At 46.3% G+C, this 15,939-nt stretch overlaps 1 protein-coding gene across 1 annotated transcript in view; it reads right to left on the reverse strand.

Annotated features, from left to right (window-relative positions):
• Positions 1-6,168: 6,168 nt before the first annotated feature.
• PLEK (pleckstrin) overlaps positions 6,169-15,939 on the reverse strand; it is a 36,560-nt gene continuing 26,789 nt past the window's right edge. The window contains exons 6-9 of the mRNA XM_048510808.1: positions 13,346-13,450; positions 11,842-11,925; positions 7,415-7,484; positions 6,169-6,338 (exon numbers count right to left, since the gene is read on the reverse strand). Coding sequence (XP_048366765.1) covers positions 6,199-6,338; positions 7,415-7,484; positions 11,842-11,925; positions 13,346-13,450 — 399 coding nt within the window. The 3' untranslated portion in view covers positions 6,169-6,198. The remainder of the gene's footprint in view (positions 6,339-7,414; positions 7,485-11,841; positions 11,926-13,345; positions 13,451-15,939) is intronic.

A 15,939-nucleotide genomic window follows, 5' to 3' on the forward strand; every position in this document is an offset into this window, starting at 1 on the left:
TGCGAACCTGCTGAATCCCACCGCTGCCACTAGGGCCAGGAAAATTGTTGGTGGGTGCGGTAGTGACCCTGCCACAATACAGGAATTGTCAACCTCGAAATTATTAGAGATCTCCAACATACAGAAATCAGTTCCTCTGAAGAAAATGGCCGTTTCGAAGGGTCAGCTCAATTGCATTATGCTCACTCTGTCCTCCCCAGGCTCTAACCTCTCAAATTTTAGAAATTTCTTATGCCAGCATTGGAAGCCCTGCACCGCATAGCTGCTCGACTCTCAAACATAGGCATGAAACAAGGTCGCTGAAATGTCTTATTTAAGACGAGGAAACTAGTTGTGAAGCAATCGAATCATTGAGATGTCACGCACCCGCAGGCTGAAGTTCAGCTTTTATTTTGGGCCCCATCAGCCGTTCAAGAACCCATGCAACACATCTCCGAGTGGTAGTACATAAATAGGACGAGTTCCTGCCTTCATGGTCAGCAGAAGCATAGGGTATTTTTAGACATTAGGGCCGGTCAGTAAAATAACAACCACATAGGATTATCAAGAAGGCAACAGCCGAGTCGGCAAACTTTATCTTCCTCTTCTCGCTTCTCTTTTATATGTAGCATCGCCCCGTTGTGGTTGGGTCTGTCAACATAGCTGAGTTACCGGAAAGGCTTGCTGTGAGTAGATTTCCCAAGAACCTAAATGTTGGCAGCCTTCCTCTAACTAAGGTTCCCAACCTCCAGATGGGGTCTGGAGGTGCCTGGAATTACAGCTTCTCTCCAGATGATAGAGGTCAGTTCCACTGAAGAAAATGGCTAGTTTGGAAAGTAAACTGTGTGGCAGTACCGTTCACTGAGTTCCCTCCTCACTCCAAATGCCAGGTTCTTCCCCCCGAACTTCCAATAATTTTCTAAACTAGAGTTGGCAAGCTTCCAGAGGCGGAGCAAAGGGAAAATGTGTCTGAGGCACGCATGAGCCCTGCACCCCTGCTATTTTGCACAGTAAAATCCAGTTGCAAAGTGCATTGAAAGTGGATTGAAAGTGCACTATTCTGGATGTGTGGAAGGGGCCTCAGACTCTACTGCCAACAGAAACAGCCTCTTGCCTTCCTCTGACAGTTTTTACAATGCTTAAAGAGAGAAGAAGAAGAAGAGTTTGGATTTATAACCCCCCTTTCTCTCCTGCAGGAGACTCAAAGGGGCTTACAATCTCCTTGCCCTTCCCCCCTCACAACAAACACACTGTGAGGTAGGTGGGGCTGAGAGAGCTCAGAAGAACTGTGACTCGCCCAAGGTCACCCAGCTGGCGTGTGTGGGAGTGTACAGGCTAATCTGAATTCCCCAGATAAGCCTCCACAGCTCAGGCGGCAGAGCTGGGAATCAAACCCGGTTCCTCCAGATTAGATACACGAGCTCTTAACCTCCTACGCCACTGCTGCTCCTTGTGTGTGGTCCCCCCCCCCCACAGAGGTGGGATTCAGGGGGTTTCGAAGGTTCTGTAGAACCTGTTGTTAAAATTTAAAATATCACTTTTTAAATACTTAAAATATTTTTATTAAGTATAAATATTTTTAATACTTAAAATTAAAAAGTGATATTTTAAAAATTTTAAATACTTTTTAACAGTCATTATTTGAATCCCACCACCATAGAAACCTGTTGTTAAAATGTTTGAATCCCACCACTGCCCCCCCCACCTCCTCTTCTCCAGACTGAAACATTCCCAAGTCCCTTAGTCTTTCCTTGTAGGGCTTGGCCTCTAGACCCCTGGTTGTTCTCCTCTGCACCCAGTTCATTCTGGCGCTTTCCAGACGGACAAAATATCCCGGGAGGAAACCGGGATCATACATACCAAGATGTTCCTATCTCTGTTTCTCCCCCCGTGTGGCAGCCCGTCAACACGTTCAGGCCGGGAGGAAGAACTTGCATAGCCTCCTGGTTTAGTTTCATTTTCCTTGCCGACATTGCCACGCATGTACGAACTGTCCCGTTTTCATGACGTTCTGATTGGCTGCAGGCAGCGAGGCGGGAAAAATAAACCAGTCTGTCTCCCACAATGTTTGCATGGAAGCAGAATTGGTGCGGTGTTTAAAAAAGAACTGCCAATTTTATCGTTTTTTGAAAGGCACGGGATAAGGGAAATCTCATGGGGCGGGCCCAAGTCAGACCTGGAAGCCAGACCTCCTTATCCCAGGATATATTGATGCCTTAGGAAAAACGCCTCCGTCCACATTCCAGATCGTCATAGCTCACTGAGAGTTGTTACTGGTTGGGGACAGCCACGTAGTCTTCTCTGCATTCCTTGGTGTACAGTTATCCCTTCCGCATTGCGACTTTCCCCATCGCAGTTTTAATATATTGTAGGTCGGCATCAGAAATTAGATGGAAATTTGAGGGTTGTTTTGTGGAAGCCGCAGGCGACAAATGGAGGCCAGCAGACACCGTGGAAAAGGTTTAGAAATTCAGAAATGCATAAAATAAATGTATAGTATTGTATAATATCAATACGTTTGACCTTTTAATACCTTAAGTGTATACAGTTTCTTTTTTTAAAGTTAAAAGAAAAAAATCCAGACTACTCTGGTATTAGGCGGGGGGGGGATTTGTGCAGATCTCCAGATTATGCGGGGGGGGGCACCATGCCCCAAAGCCCCCATGGAAGGGATAACTACTGTGATTTTTTTAACTGATATCAGAAGGCAGTGTATGATCTATCCTTTGCCCCACCCCAATGAATTATATTCTTATGATTTTCTCTGTAGAGACTGAAATACCATTCACCCCTGAAATTACATGGAAGTATACAATTGTGCACTTCGTGTAGGGCTCAGAGACTCCTTACCAACTGGCAAAGGAAAGATGCAAGAGGATGACTCTCTTGTCAATCGCAGGGTATTTCAGTGTCATGGGAATATTGGTGGCTTTGAACTAGGAACAACAGAGAGCTTTTAGCTCACAGCTCAGCTGCAGAGTTGAGAATACAGACTTTGAGAAGAAAGAATATCCCTTCTCTACTCAGTCAGTTTCAGGGAAAAGTAGAACTTAGTTAGTTAGTTAGTTAGTTAGTTAGTTAGTTAGTTAGTTAGTTAGTTCGTTCGTTCGTTCGTTCGTTCGTTCGTTCGTTCGTTCGTTCGTTCGTTGGCTCGTTGGCTCGTTGGCTCGTTGGCTCGTTGGCTCGTTCGTTAGTATGCCGCCTACCCCCGGAGGGCTCTGGGCGGTGTACAAAATGATCAAACATTAAAATCACAACTGTAAAACCATTATTAAACCTAAAAACAGAAGAAGAAAAAGCTATAGATGGCGATAAAAAACCCCTTTAAGATCAGCAGAAACTTGACAGGCAGCGGGTGTCCAGGGCCTCAGTTGGAGTTGTTCCATACCACCTGCTACCTGATCCTGTTAATTAATTAAAGGTGCCAGAGACTGAACCCCGGAATCTTCTTCATGCAAAGCAGATGCTCTGGCCCTGAGCCACAATTCCTCCACTCCTGCTTTTTGCCATTTCCTCTTTTTCCATTGATAAACCCTGGCATCGTACCAAACTTCCTCTCCCCCCTGACCATCCTCTCCCCCCCTGACCCCCAAAACTTTGGTTTCCTGGAAATTGTGATAAAAGTGTCGGACTAGGATCTGGGAAACCCAGGTTTGAGATCCCACTCTGCCATGAGGCTCACTGGGTGATCTTGGGCCAGTCACACACTCTTAACCTAGCCTACCTCACAAGGTTGTTGTGAGGGGAAAAACAGAGGAGAGGAAATAATCTGATTGTGTATTTGGATGCATAACTGCATGTGGAAGAAAATAAGTGTGTGCACTTGTTGCCTATGCAACTGCAGCTACTACTTTGACTGCATTGCTTTGCACAATTCAAGACGCCCTCAATGCCATGACCACACTTGTCCCAATTTCAGTAGCTTGTTAATCCTAAATTTTCTTCACAATATCATGTATGCAAGTGGATAGAGAGCAAACTCTGTTGGAGTGAGCGATTCAGCATTCCTGAACTTTGGGAGGTGCTCAGGAGAACATTGACCAGGTGCTCAGGAGCAGCAACCAGGTGCTCAGGAGCAGCAACCAGGTGCTCAGGAGCAGCAGCAGCAGAAGGCCATTGCTTTCACATCCTGCATGTGAGCTCCCAAAGTCACCTGGTGGGCCACTGCGAGTAGCAGAGTGCTGGACTAGATGGACTCTGGTCTGATCCAGCAGGCTAGTTCTTATGTCCTTATGCTACATCACTTTAAGTGTATAGAAGTGTTATCTCCTCAAATTAGATGTCCCTCTCTTTGTCTTAACCTGGGAACTGCACTCTGACTCCTGCTCTCTCTCTCTCTGTGTCCTTTATTCTTCAGATTCGCCACATGACTTTTCATGAAGTCACATGCATCCATAGCTTTCTTTTACTGAAACAATACTCTCATACACATGATGCCAGATCAACTGGCCACTTGTGATTGTGATGTCTCTGTGCAAAATGCTTCCAAGTTTGGGTGGCTGTTTGCTGCCTGTTTCTGGAAACTGGGAGGCTTCTTTGATCTGAGGCACGGTGATTTCTGAAGAGGGGAAAACACATGCGCAATTGAGAATCTAACCCAAAGGTAATGTACACTTGACGTGAAGAGACCAAACATGCACAAAAGGCCTGTGGAAAGCTGCGCATGCAGAAAAGTCTTTTCAAACTATACTAAAGGCACAAGCAGTCAGCTATTAATTGTGCACATTTTAACCGCCATCAAGATGATAACTAAGGAAACCCCTTCTGTTTTACAACCTGATCACCATTCTCTTTCCCAGTTGCTTCGAACAAAGAAACAAACACACAAATTAAATAGGAGACAGGAAGAATAAGCAAATCTGTTTTCTTATCTCCCAAATATATATTTCTGCAACAACAAGAATCCAGGCACTGATCTTTGCCCCTATCCGTTGATACAAACAAAATTCAGCTAACTTCCATTAGGATTGTACATAAATACGTGGAGTGCCTTTTCGGGTTATTCCCTTTTCACTATCAGGTGAAGAAAAAGCATTATTTAATGCTTACTCATATTCAAATGGAAAAACGTTAGAAACCGTTTAAAAAGATGTACATATTGGGGTGATGGAAGTTCCAGAAAGGCCATGATTCAGTAAAAATTGTAGATTCAATATTATGGGGAATCTAGACCAGACTATTGGCAGAGGGGGAGAAATGAACCTAGAACTGCCAACATTCCCTGTGAGCCATAAGGCTGCATGGCCAAGCAGTCCCCGTATCGGTGTTGCGCAGATAAGGTGCTCCCCGACAGCGGGAACTCTCCCAAGAGCTCAGTTCCCACGCAGTGTCTGGGAAATTTCATGCCACCCTGGGGAATGATTAAAGGACCTATTGGGAGCCACCCAATCCATGTTGCAGAGAATGCTAAAAATGCTTCCTTCTGGGGTGCTGTGTGGTTTCCGGGCTGTATGGCCGTGTTCTAGCAGCATTCTCTCCTGACGTTTCGCCTGCATCTGTGGCTGGCATCTTCAGAGGATCTGATGGTAGGAATGGAAAGCAAGTGGAGTATATATACTGTGAGGTCAAAAGGTGATGCCATCTGAATAGAGTAGCCTGGCAAGTGAGTCACAGAGAAGTCTGTAGCCTGGGAGTAACAATGAAGATAGCAAGGTCAATAGGTGAATGGATCTGAATAGAAGTATCCTGGTCTTTGTTCCCTTTGATTGCTATAGTCTATTCTGTTCATTTTCATAGTTTCTTCCTTCCTGTGGCTGCCAGTGTTGAAAAACTCTAGAATCAAGACAGTGACTGATCAGCTCCACACAAACACAGGACAACTATAGACTATAGCACTCAAAGGGAACAAAGACCAGGATACTTCTATTCAGATCCATTCACCTATTGACCTTGCTATCTTCATTGTTACTCCCAGGCTACAGACTTCTCTGTGACTCACTTGCCAGGCTACTCTATTCAGATGGCGTCACCTTTTGACCTCACAGTATATAAACTCCACTTGCTTTCCATTCCTACCATCAGATCCTCTGAAGATGCCAGCCACAGATGCAGGCGAAACGTCAGGAGAGAATGCTGCTAGAACACGGCCATACAGCCCGGAAACCACACAGCACCCCAGTGATTCCGGCCGTGAAAGCCTTTGACAATACAATGCTTCCTTCGCTTCATTGTCGTCATCGTTTTCTCTCATTCTTTTTTCTTCTTCTTCTTTCTTCTTTTTTACTTTCCAGTCCTGGAAACAATCTGAATGGCCTTGATCCATTCCGTACGCTCAGCAGAAGTCGCTGCTTGCAGCATGTAGTGAACTTCGTTGGCAGTGATGATTTCAAAGAGGTTTCCTTCCACTTCGTTTTTCTTTCCTACAAGTGAGATGGGGGGAAGAAGAGCAAGTGAGCAAAGGACGTAGGAGCTGCAGTGGCGTAGTGGCTAAGAGCAGTGGCTAAGAGCAGGTGCACTCTGATCTGGAGGAACCGGGTTTGATTCCCAGCTCTGCCGCTTGAGTTGTGGAGGCTTATCTGGGGAATTCAGATTAGCCTGTACACTCCCACACACGCCAGCTGGGTGACCTTGGGCTAGTCACAGCTTCTCGGAGCTCTCTCAGCCCCACCTACCTCACAGGGTATTTGTTTTGAGGGGGGGAAGGGCAAGGAGATTGTAAGCCCCTTTGAGTCTCCTACAGGAGAGAAAGGGGGGATATAAATCCAAAACTCTTCTTCTTCTCTCCTTCACAGTAAATTAGGGTTGCTAAGTTGGAAAATTCCTGGAAAGTTTGAGGATGGAGCCTGGCGAGGGCAGGGGTTGGAAAGGAGAGGAGAGGTGTTAGTTCTTGAACCCTGAAGCAGTAAATGGACTCTGTATGGTTGATCAGCAGAGTTTATTGCTAGGCAACGAAGCACCCAGCTTGGAAAAGTCAGCTCTGCCCAACCTGGCTTTTGCTATCCCCTTTATTCAGAAGTTGATCCCCCCCCCCCCTCCCATTTTCCCAAAGAATGTGAGAAAGAGTTATTTCGGAGCTTAGGCGCCCCAAGGTCGGCGATAGATACACCCAGCGGTGGGATTCAGCAGGTTCGCACCACTTCGGCAGAACTGGTTGTTTAAAAATGCCTCTTGTAAACAACTGCTTGTTAAGTTATTTAAATCCCATCACCGGAAACCGGTTCTTAAATTATTTGAATCCCACCACTGGATACGCCCAGAGGTGGGATCCAACCAGTTCTCACCTCTAGAAGTGGTTACTAATTTTGTTCTGCCGAGAAGGGGTTACTAAAGCAACCTCCCTGCCCAATAGGGACTGGAGGTGCGTGTATGCGGCAGCGCCACTGTTTGAATCCCACCACCATCGGAACCTGTTATTAAAATTTTTGGATCCCACCACTGGATACGCCCCAAGTCAACCTGCATTGGGAGCATAAATGGCCCGCATATTCCTGCTTACCATTTGGGTTGTCTTCAACCGCAGTCACCACGCAGCCTCTCAGGTGAACAGCACCCAGTGGTTCTTCTCCCTGAAAGGGATTTGAAACAAAACCATCAAGTTACCTTGAACAGCGACTCATTTCTGCAGCCGTCTTGGCTGTGTGTGTTCAAGTACGCCCCTCGAAGATTGTTGTGTTCTGCAAATTGTCAAGTACGCCCCTCGAAGATTGTTGTGTTCTGCAAATTAAAATCAGCTGGTGATCCTTGCCCAAAGGAAGTCCAGCTAGCCTCAACCAGGGCCAGGGCTTTTTTGGCCTGGTGGAACACTCTTTCTCCAGCTGTCCGGGCCCTGCGGGATCTTGCTGAATTCCACAGGGCCTGTAAGACTGAGTTGTTCCGCCGGGCCTTTGGAGCAACCAGCCGCTGAGTATGGCGCCCCTGCTCGATTACATCTTGATTACCCTCCTATGGAGGAGTCCGGCAGCTCCCTAGGGGAGGGTTTTAAGGAAAAGGGTTTACCGGGCGCCTTCTATTAGGGTATTACCGCTGTTTTTAATGAAATTTAGTATATTTTAACGATGGAGCTTCTATGGGTTGCTGTTGTTTTAATTCTATAGTTTTGCTCCCGAACTTGTTTTGTATTAGTTTTGTTGTACACCGCCCGGAGCCCCTTGGGGATAGGGGGGGGTGTAAAAATATAAATAAATAAATAAATAAATAAATAAATAAATAAATAAATAAATAAATAAATAAATAACCTGGTGGAAAGCTCTGCCTAGCGAGACATGGGCCTTTCGAGATCTGATGAAGTTTCTCAGGGCCTATAAGACAGAGCTATTCCACCAGGCATCCAATTGAGGCAGCTATTGTTGCTACCATCTGGCCTCCCTCTTTCCTTTCCACTCACATGTATTCCTTCTGGGATGTGTTTTGTTGGGGACTGTGTGCAATTGTTATCTGTTGCTATTGTTACTTGGTTTTAATTATTAGTTTTAAATTGATTATTTATCGCGATGGGTTTAAATTGTTGTGAGCCACCCTGAGACTGTGAAGGGTAGGGTTCGGTTGGGTACAAAATCATCATCATCGTCTCTTCAGACTCTTGAGAATGCTATGAATAAATGACCTCCAAGATGTCCCCCTCCCATTAACAGTACTGTGTTCCGTTCTGGTCGCCCCAACTCCAAAAGGATATCGAAGAGATAGAAAAAGTGCAGAGAAGGGCAACGAGAATGATTGAGGGACTGGAGCACCTTCCTTATGAGGAGAGGCTGCAGCGTTTGGGACTCTTTAGTTTGGAGAGGAGACGTCTGAGGGGGGATATGATTGAAGTCTATAAAATTATGCATGGGGTAGAAAATGTCAACAGAGATAAATTTTTCTCTCTTTCTCACAATACTAGAACCAGTGGGCATTCATTGAAAATGCTGGGGGGAAGAATTAGGACTAATAAAAGGAAACACTTCTTCACGCAACGTGTGATTGGTGTTTGGAATATGCTGCCACAGGAGGTGGTGATGGCCACTAACCTGGATAGCTTTAAAAGGGGCTTGGACCGATTTATGGAGAAGTCGATCTATGGCTACCAATCTTGATCCTCCTTGATCTGAGATTGCAAATGCCTTAGCAGACCAGGTGCTCAGGAGGAGCAGCAGCAGCAGAAGGCCATTGCTTTCACCTCCTGCATGTGAGCTCCCAAAGGCACCTGGTGGGCCACTGCGAGTAGCAGAGTGCTGGACTAGATGGATTCTGGTTTGATCCAGCAGGCTCGTTCTTATGTTCTTAATAGCCTTGCTCAGGTCTTGCACACTGAGGGCTGCGGCTTCGTTGGTGGAGTCAGTCCACCTCATGTCGGATCTTCCTCTTTTCCGGCTGCCTTCCTGCCTTCCTGCCAGTTAGCAGGAAGTGACAACAGCTGTCTGTATACATGTGTGAATGATGAAGTGGTGTGTGGAGAAATTCATGACAAAAAGCTGAAAAGACTTTGGAGATCTGTAGCTATGTAGAAAGACTATGAAGAAGACAAGATATGAATGTCTAGTTTTGATTTGTCAGCTTGCGTTGAATGGCAGTGTTTACAATTGCACCAGCTGTTGGTATCTATGGCGCTGCTATATGAAGTTTCTCAGAGTTCACTTTGCTCCAAAAAACTCTAATTGAATCAAGACAAAAAAAAAATAAAACCTGGAGTGCTGTGTGGTTTCCGGGCTGTATGGCTGTGTTCTAGCAGCGTTCTCTCCTTCAATTGAGGAGCAGCAGTGGCATAGGAGGTTAAGAGCTCGTGTATCTAATCTGGAGGAACCCGGTTTGATTCCCAGCTCTGCCACCTGAGCTGTGGAGGCTTATCTGGGGAATTCAGATTAGCCTGTACACTCCTACACACGCCAGCTGGGTGACCTTGGGCTAGTCACAGCTTCTCGGAGCTCTCTCAGCCCCACCTACCTCACAGGGTGTTTGTTGTGAAAGGGGAAGGGCAAGGAGATTGTAAGCCCCTTTGAGTCTCCTACAGGAGAGAAAAGGAGGATATAAATCCGAACTCCTCCTCCTCCTCCTCCTCCTCCTCCTCCTCCTCCTCCTCCTCCTCCTCCTCCTCTTCTTCTTCTTCTTCTTCAACAATACATTAAAATAAAATCTATAATAATTGTGATGTTGAATAATAAATATGATATGCACAATCTCAGGAATGAATGGAATAAGGAGCTAGATCACCCTATTTTGGCAAAATAATGGGATATGGCCTCAAAGTGTATACCTTTTCTCTCCATGATCTAACATTGCAACTCATTCAGTGAAAAATTATGTTTAGGATACACTGGGCACCACAGCAACTCTTAACTAAGGACTGTGTGCCTTAAAGTTGTCCCTGAAACATATTTCAAACATGTCCAGTCATTCAGTCTTTCTGGGAAAAAATTATTACTTGTATCAATTTTGTATTAGAATATTCGCTGATTTTTGATGATTCCGTATTTTCCTACTATCCGCACACGGCCCTTTGGACAGGGCTGCCAGTTGCTGGACTTTAAGGGTTTTTTTTCTTGGTTCATTTTCTCTGTTTTTTGAATGAAATAAAAAAAATGATGGTGTTTTATAACGTTATGAAGATAATTTCAGGAGAGTGGTCATCCTGGTCTGTGGTACAGCACCTAGACTTGAGTCCAGTAGCACCATAGAAACTGACCAGATTCTCAGGGTATCAACTTTCGACAGTCAGAGGGTGCTGTGATTCTCAAAAGCTTACATCCCAAAATTCCGGCTAGCTTCTAAGGTAGACTCGCTAGACTCGCACCATACCATTATAAATGAGCGGAGGTATTTCTTTGGCACATTATATTAAAATTATCTCATCCGATGACATTTCTTAGAAGCACCGCCAGGCCAGATGGGAGGAAACAACAGCAAAACAGTCATAATATGCCATAACAATGTGAAAAACTGCTGTCTTCAATAAGTGGACTTTTTGGCCATCAAGTTGCAGCCGACTGATAGTGACTCCTGGTGAGGTTTTGAAGGCAAGGGCCTAGCAGAAGTGGTTTCCCATTGCCTGAGGTGGTTTGCCATCATGACCTTGCCATTCCTTGAAGGTCTCCTATTCAAATATTTTTATTCATTCATTTGGTTTCTAGGCCATCCTTGGAAATAGAGATGATACTTAGAAAAATGTGTATTCCAAAAAGAATGATGCCACTCTGCCTCCCTCAGAGGAGCAGGCAGATAGATATGCCAGCTATAGCTGGTACCGCCACTCATACAATCTTGATCCTCCTTGATCTGAGATTGCAAATGCTTTAGCAGACCAGGTGCTCAGGAGCAGCAGCAGCAGAAGGCCGTTGCTTTCACATCCTGCACTTGAGCTCCCAAAGGCACCTGGTGGGCCACTGCGAGTAGCAGAGTGCTGGACTAGATGGACTCTGGTCTGATCCAGCAGGCTAGTTCTTATGTTCTTATGTTCCTATGAGGAATTGTGGGGTGAGGATAGACATGGCAGCGTTGTGTCACAGTGTGACATCACTTCCTGAGGAAAACGGGAAGTGAGGTCATTATGCTGAAGCAGAATGCTAGGATTGCTAGAGCATTACCCCAATTCAATAATGTCATTTCCAAGTTTTTTCTGCCTGAAGTAACAATACACACAGGCATATCTCCCACATTCTTCTCCTGTTGGTCTGGGAAATGTGTAAATTGTGGGAGATATTCCACTGTAGCCTCCAACAAAGATAGATACCCCCTTGAATGTGCTGAAAAACAAAATTAGCATCTCTCCAGCCCTTGCAGTTGAAACATCTTGGAATATGCAGTCTTTAAGGCACTGCTTATTCCAGAAAAGAGATGCCAACTTTTGTCCTCCCAGAGACGCCTTTCCAAATCTCTCCTCAAGGTAGTTGCATTTCTAATTGGCTTTTCAAGGCAATTATCTGGCAAAAGCGTGTTCAGAAGGGCTCTCACCCCAGCAGGATCGAAGTAGTGGATGTAAGCGGGATCCTCTCTCAGCACAAACTTCCGCACTTTCCAGTTCTTCCTCCGGTGGCCCTAAACAAAGGGAACGAATGGACGTTTTCCTTTTTTCCGCTTTATAGAAACAAATACAAAACTACATCTGAACGGGATGCATCTTAGGTGAGCTTGAGGCAGGTTCTGACACACGAAAGCACCTGTTCCATTAAATGCTTCCACCTTTAAGGTGCTCACAAGAACCTCCGTTATCGACATCCCATTAAAGCCAGCTCTGTTATGCAGTCAGGATTGCATCGTATCCTGTTCAGGACAAAGAGATGATGTAGAAGACCTGGGTGATGTTCATCCAACTACTTCCTGGGCTGCCTTTGTTCTAGGAATCATAATTGCGGGTTTCCAGGATAGAATCCAGGAACTACATATTCACGATCAGTTCCTCTGTCAGCATGGCCAATACCCGGCCATGCTGGCAGGGCTGGATGGGAATTGTAGTTCCTGAACATCTGGAGAGCCGCAGGTTCCCTACCCCTTTGTTCTAGAATGTTCTGCTTACCTAGTGCCTACCTAGGGGCTTTCCCCACTACAGAAGGGAGCTGCTGGCGTCACCCACTCGGTTCCCTTCAGTGGAGGGCAATTCCAGGCCTGTCCCCACAGGCAACTGGAGTTGGCCCCTGGAACCTTGGGAAAGCTAAGTGGGCGGGATCATCTTGGTGCTCTGCTTTCGGCTTTCCTCGACAGGATTGGCTGCCAGGTGCCACGGTGGGAAACAGGAGCATTCTTTTTTAAAAAACAGTTTTTACAGTTTGCAGTTTACAGTTGCATGTGCTTTCTGCCCGCCACGACTCTCCCGTTCTGCGCATGCCACAAAAGCGGCTCGTGATTGGTTGAACGGATGAGGTGTCGTTTCGATGCTTCCCCACTTCGAAGCTTCGAAGCGGTATTCACCTTGTTCCAGCAGAAAAGTGTAGTTCATAACTGCGACAAGGATGTCGCAGTTCTGAGGGGGTGGGTGGGTGGGAACTGAGACAAAACAATGTTGAGCTCTGTGGCAGTGGGGATTCACTGAGGCGAACCTAGGTAGAAACCAGTTCAACTCTGTCAGTGGGGAAAGCCCCTTAGTTCTGTCCCTAAGGCACCAGGACTCAAATACCCACTGCCACCCAGGCAACTCCACTGGGGAAACAAACTTATGCCATGAGTTATTGTGGCATAAGTCTGAGACTAAGCCAGGGGCATTCCCTGGCCAAAACCCCTGGTGGAAGTCCACAAAGACTCTCCTGCAGCACACAAAATGGCACTGTGAAACTGACAAGAACTCCATGCGGCAGGCAGAAAAAAAGATCTGTTTTGGCTGGCACTGCTTGTGTTCTCCCACACTGTGGGAACACAAAATCCCCAAACGGATCTTTTATAACATCCTGCAGATCTTATGTTTATGCTGTGTGGAACCCACCTTTGTTTCAATGCTAACAGCACTTAGGAAGTAGATACTGACCTGCTTCAGTAGACATCCTTGCTTGATCACTGTGCCTCTGAACTCTTCACTGAAGACGGTATCGTCGTCACTGGAATTTCCTTCACAGAAGAACCCGCTGTCTGCCTGTTTTGACAGAGGGAAGTTGTGCTGCTAAGCATAGGCGATGTGGCTACTCATCGCGGTGACTAAAGTGAACCTCCACATTCAGAGGCAGTAAACCTCTGAATGCCAGAGCCAGGAGGCAAGATCAGCTTCTGTGCCCTGTTTTTGGCCCTCCAGAGGAACTGTGTGAGACAGGATGCTGGTCTAGATGGGCCACTGGTCTGATCCAGCAGCGGTCTTATTGTCGTATAAACCTCTGAATCCCAAGGCCAGGAAGCAACATCAGGGAAAGGTACTGGCCCCTATGCCAGTCGCAGGCCTTCCCGAGGAACTGGTTGGCCACTGTGAAAGGCAGGATGCTGGACTAGATGGACCTCTGGTCTGATCCAGCAGGGCTGTTCTGATGTTCTTATGAAGGTCTTGCCTCTATGCCCTGTTGTTGGACCTCCAGGTTGGCCACTGTGTGAGTCATTATTCTGGACGAGATGGAGAATTGATCTGATCTAACAGGGTTCTCCTGATGTTCTTATGAAGGCTTTGGCCTCTATGCCCTGTTGCTAGCCCTCCAAAGGAACTGGTTGGCCACTGTGTGAAGGATGATACTGGACTAGATGGATCCCAGGTCTGATCTAGCAGAGCTCTTGTGCTGCTCTTGTAAACTTCTGAATCCCAGGTCCAGGAGGCAACATCAGAAGAAGGCCTCAGCATCTCTACTCTGCCGTTGGACCTCCAGAGGAACTCGTGGCTGAGACAGGAAGCTGGACTAGAGGGAGCACTGCTCTGATCGAAAAGGCTATTCTGATGTTCTTAAGTACTTCCTGCCAACGTTTGGCCTGTGACTCTAGACTGGTGACTATTCCATTGTCTGTGGGACTTTCCAAAAAGGGAATTATTGTACTAAAATAGGACAAGTCATTGCCACTTGGCAGACTCCGTGCTCTTGTCCTCCTCTGCACAGCACCTTCAGGCAGTGGTGAAGCTGCAAGGGGAAGAGGGAGCCGCGCCCCGGGCATGCACCATTAGTGTCACATGGGGCAGAAAATCACCCCCAGACCCCCCCTCCCAGGGGCATGGCGTGGGTGGATCTGGGCATGGGTGGGTGGGGCGGGCAGGGGCGCATGTGGGCAGGTCGTGCCCCAGGCACACCCTCCATCCCTGCCTTCAGGCATACTTTATCAGGCAGCCCTTTTTCTCCCACTTGGATGGGAGACGCAAAGGGCTCCTCTCACAATTGATGATAGAGGCGCCTGTCTTCCTTGATAAAGGCAAAGGGCTCTTTAACCACTTCTTTCTCAGTGTGAGCAATAGTGGCTTTGGCAAGGCTCTTTTCTTTTTTAGCATGCAACTTTGAGGAAAGATTTTTTTAAGACCTTTCACATCATGCCACACTCTTGCAGGAAATGACATCACCAGCCAGGGGCATGGTCAGTGTCTCATCTAGACATAGCCTCACTCTGAACTTGTTCAGGAATGAGTCAGAGGGCAGAACCAGCAATGTTGGTCTTCCAGCGATCTCTCTATTACAGCACCCATTATTCTCCCTGCCCCCATTTTAGCCGCACAGAAACCACGGGAAGAAGGTTTGGCTGAGGGAGCATGACTAGCCCAAGGTCATCAAACAAGCTTCCATTGGCAGAGCAGGGATTCGAACCGGGGTCTGCTAGATCCTAATCCACAGGTGTCAAACTCGTGGCCCTCCAGATGTTATGGACTACAGTTCCCATCATGAGGCTGGCAGGGGATGATGGGAACTGTAGTCCATAACATCTGGAGGGCCGTGAGTTTGACACCTATGTACCTAATCCAACATTCTAACCACTACACCACGTAGTCTGTCAATAAAATATGGCTGCTGTTAAAAACTAGTGAACAACCATACTCTGTTCCACATAAAGATGTTAGTTAAGTCAGTTGAGTACAGCACTTAAGAAAATGGTATGTTTCGGCGTTAGAATATAGTCCTGAATTAATATGAGAATTATCATTCATTTTTATTCACTGCCTTTGCCAAAACCATTATTTTGTGCATTACTGAACATGGTATTTTAATACAGGAGCATTTATGCCAAAATTTACTTACTTTCAAACAGATTGCGGGGTGGGGGTGGGGTGTTGGCACAAGGACCCAGGCAGAACATTCTCAACAAAAAAGATCTGGCATGCTTTGTTGTGTGGCACAGAAATATATAATCTAATAACATCTTTATGTGAAACAAAGTGCAGGGCCTTTCCTAAAGTGGCACCTCAACTTTGGAATGCCCTTCCCCTCGACACAGGCCTGGGACCTACTTTACTTCCATTTGGAGAGCAAGCTAAAACACCTTAAATAAAAGCCTGGGTAAAAAGTCTGCTCTGTTTGATGGGTAGCTTTTATGCTGTTGATGTCTAGCAGCTTGTGATTTTTGGTGGCTTGTGTTTTATAACATGGTGTATAACTATATGTTGCCTCAAACAAGTAGTAGTAGTAGTAGTAGTAGTAGTAGTAGTAGTAGTAGTAGTAGTAGTAGTAG

The sequence above is a fragment of the Sphaerodactylus townsendi genome, linkage group LG01 (assembly GCF_021028975.2).
Source record: "Sphaerodactylus townsendi isolate TG3544 linkage group LG01, MPM_Stown_v2.3, whole genome shotgun sequence".
In the NCBI taxonomy this organism is placed as follows: Eukaryota; Metazoa; Chordata; class Lepidosauria; order Squamata; family Sphaerodactylidae; genus Sphaerodactylus; species Sphaerodactylus townsendi.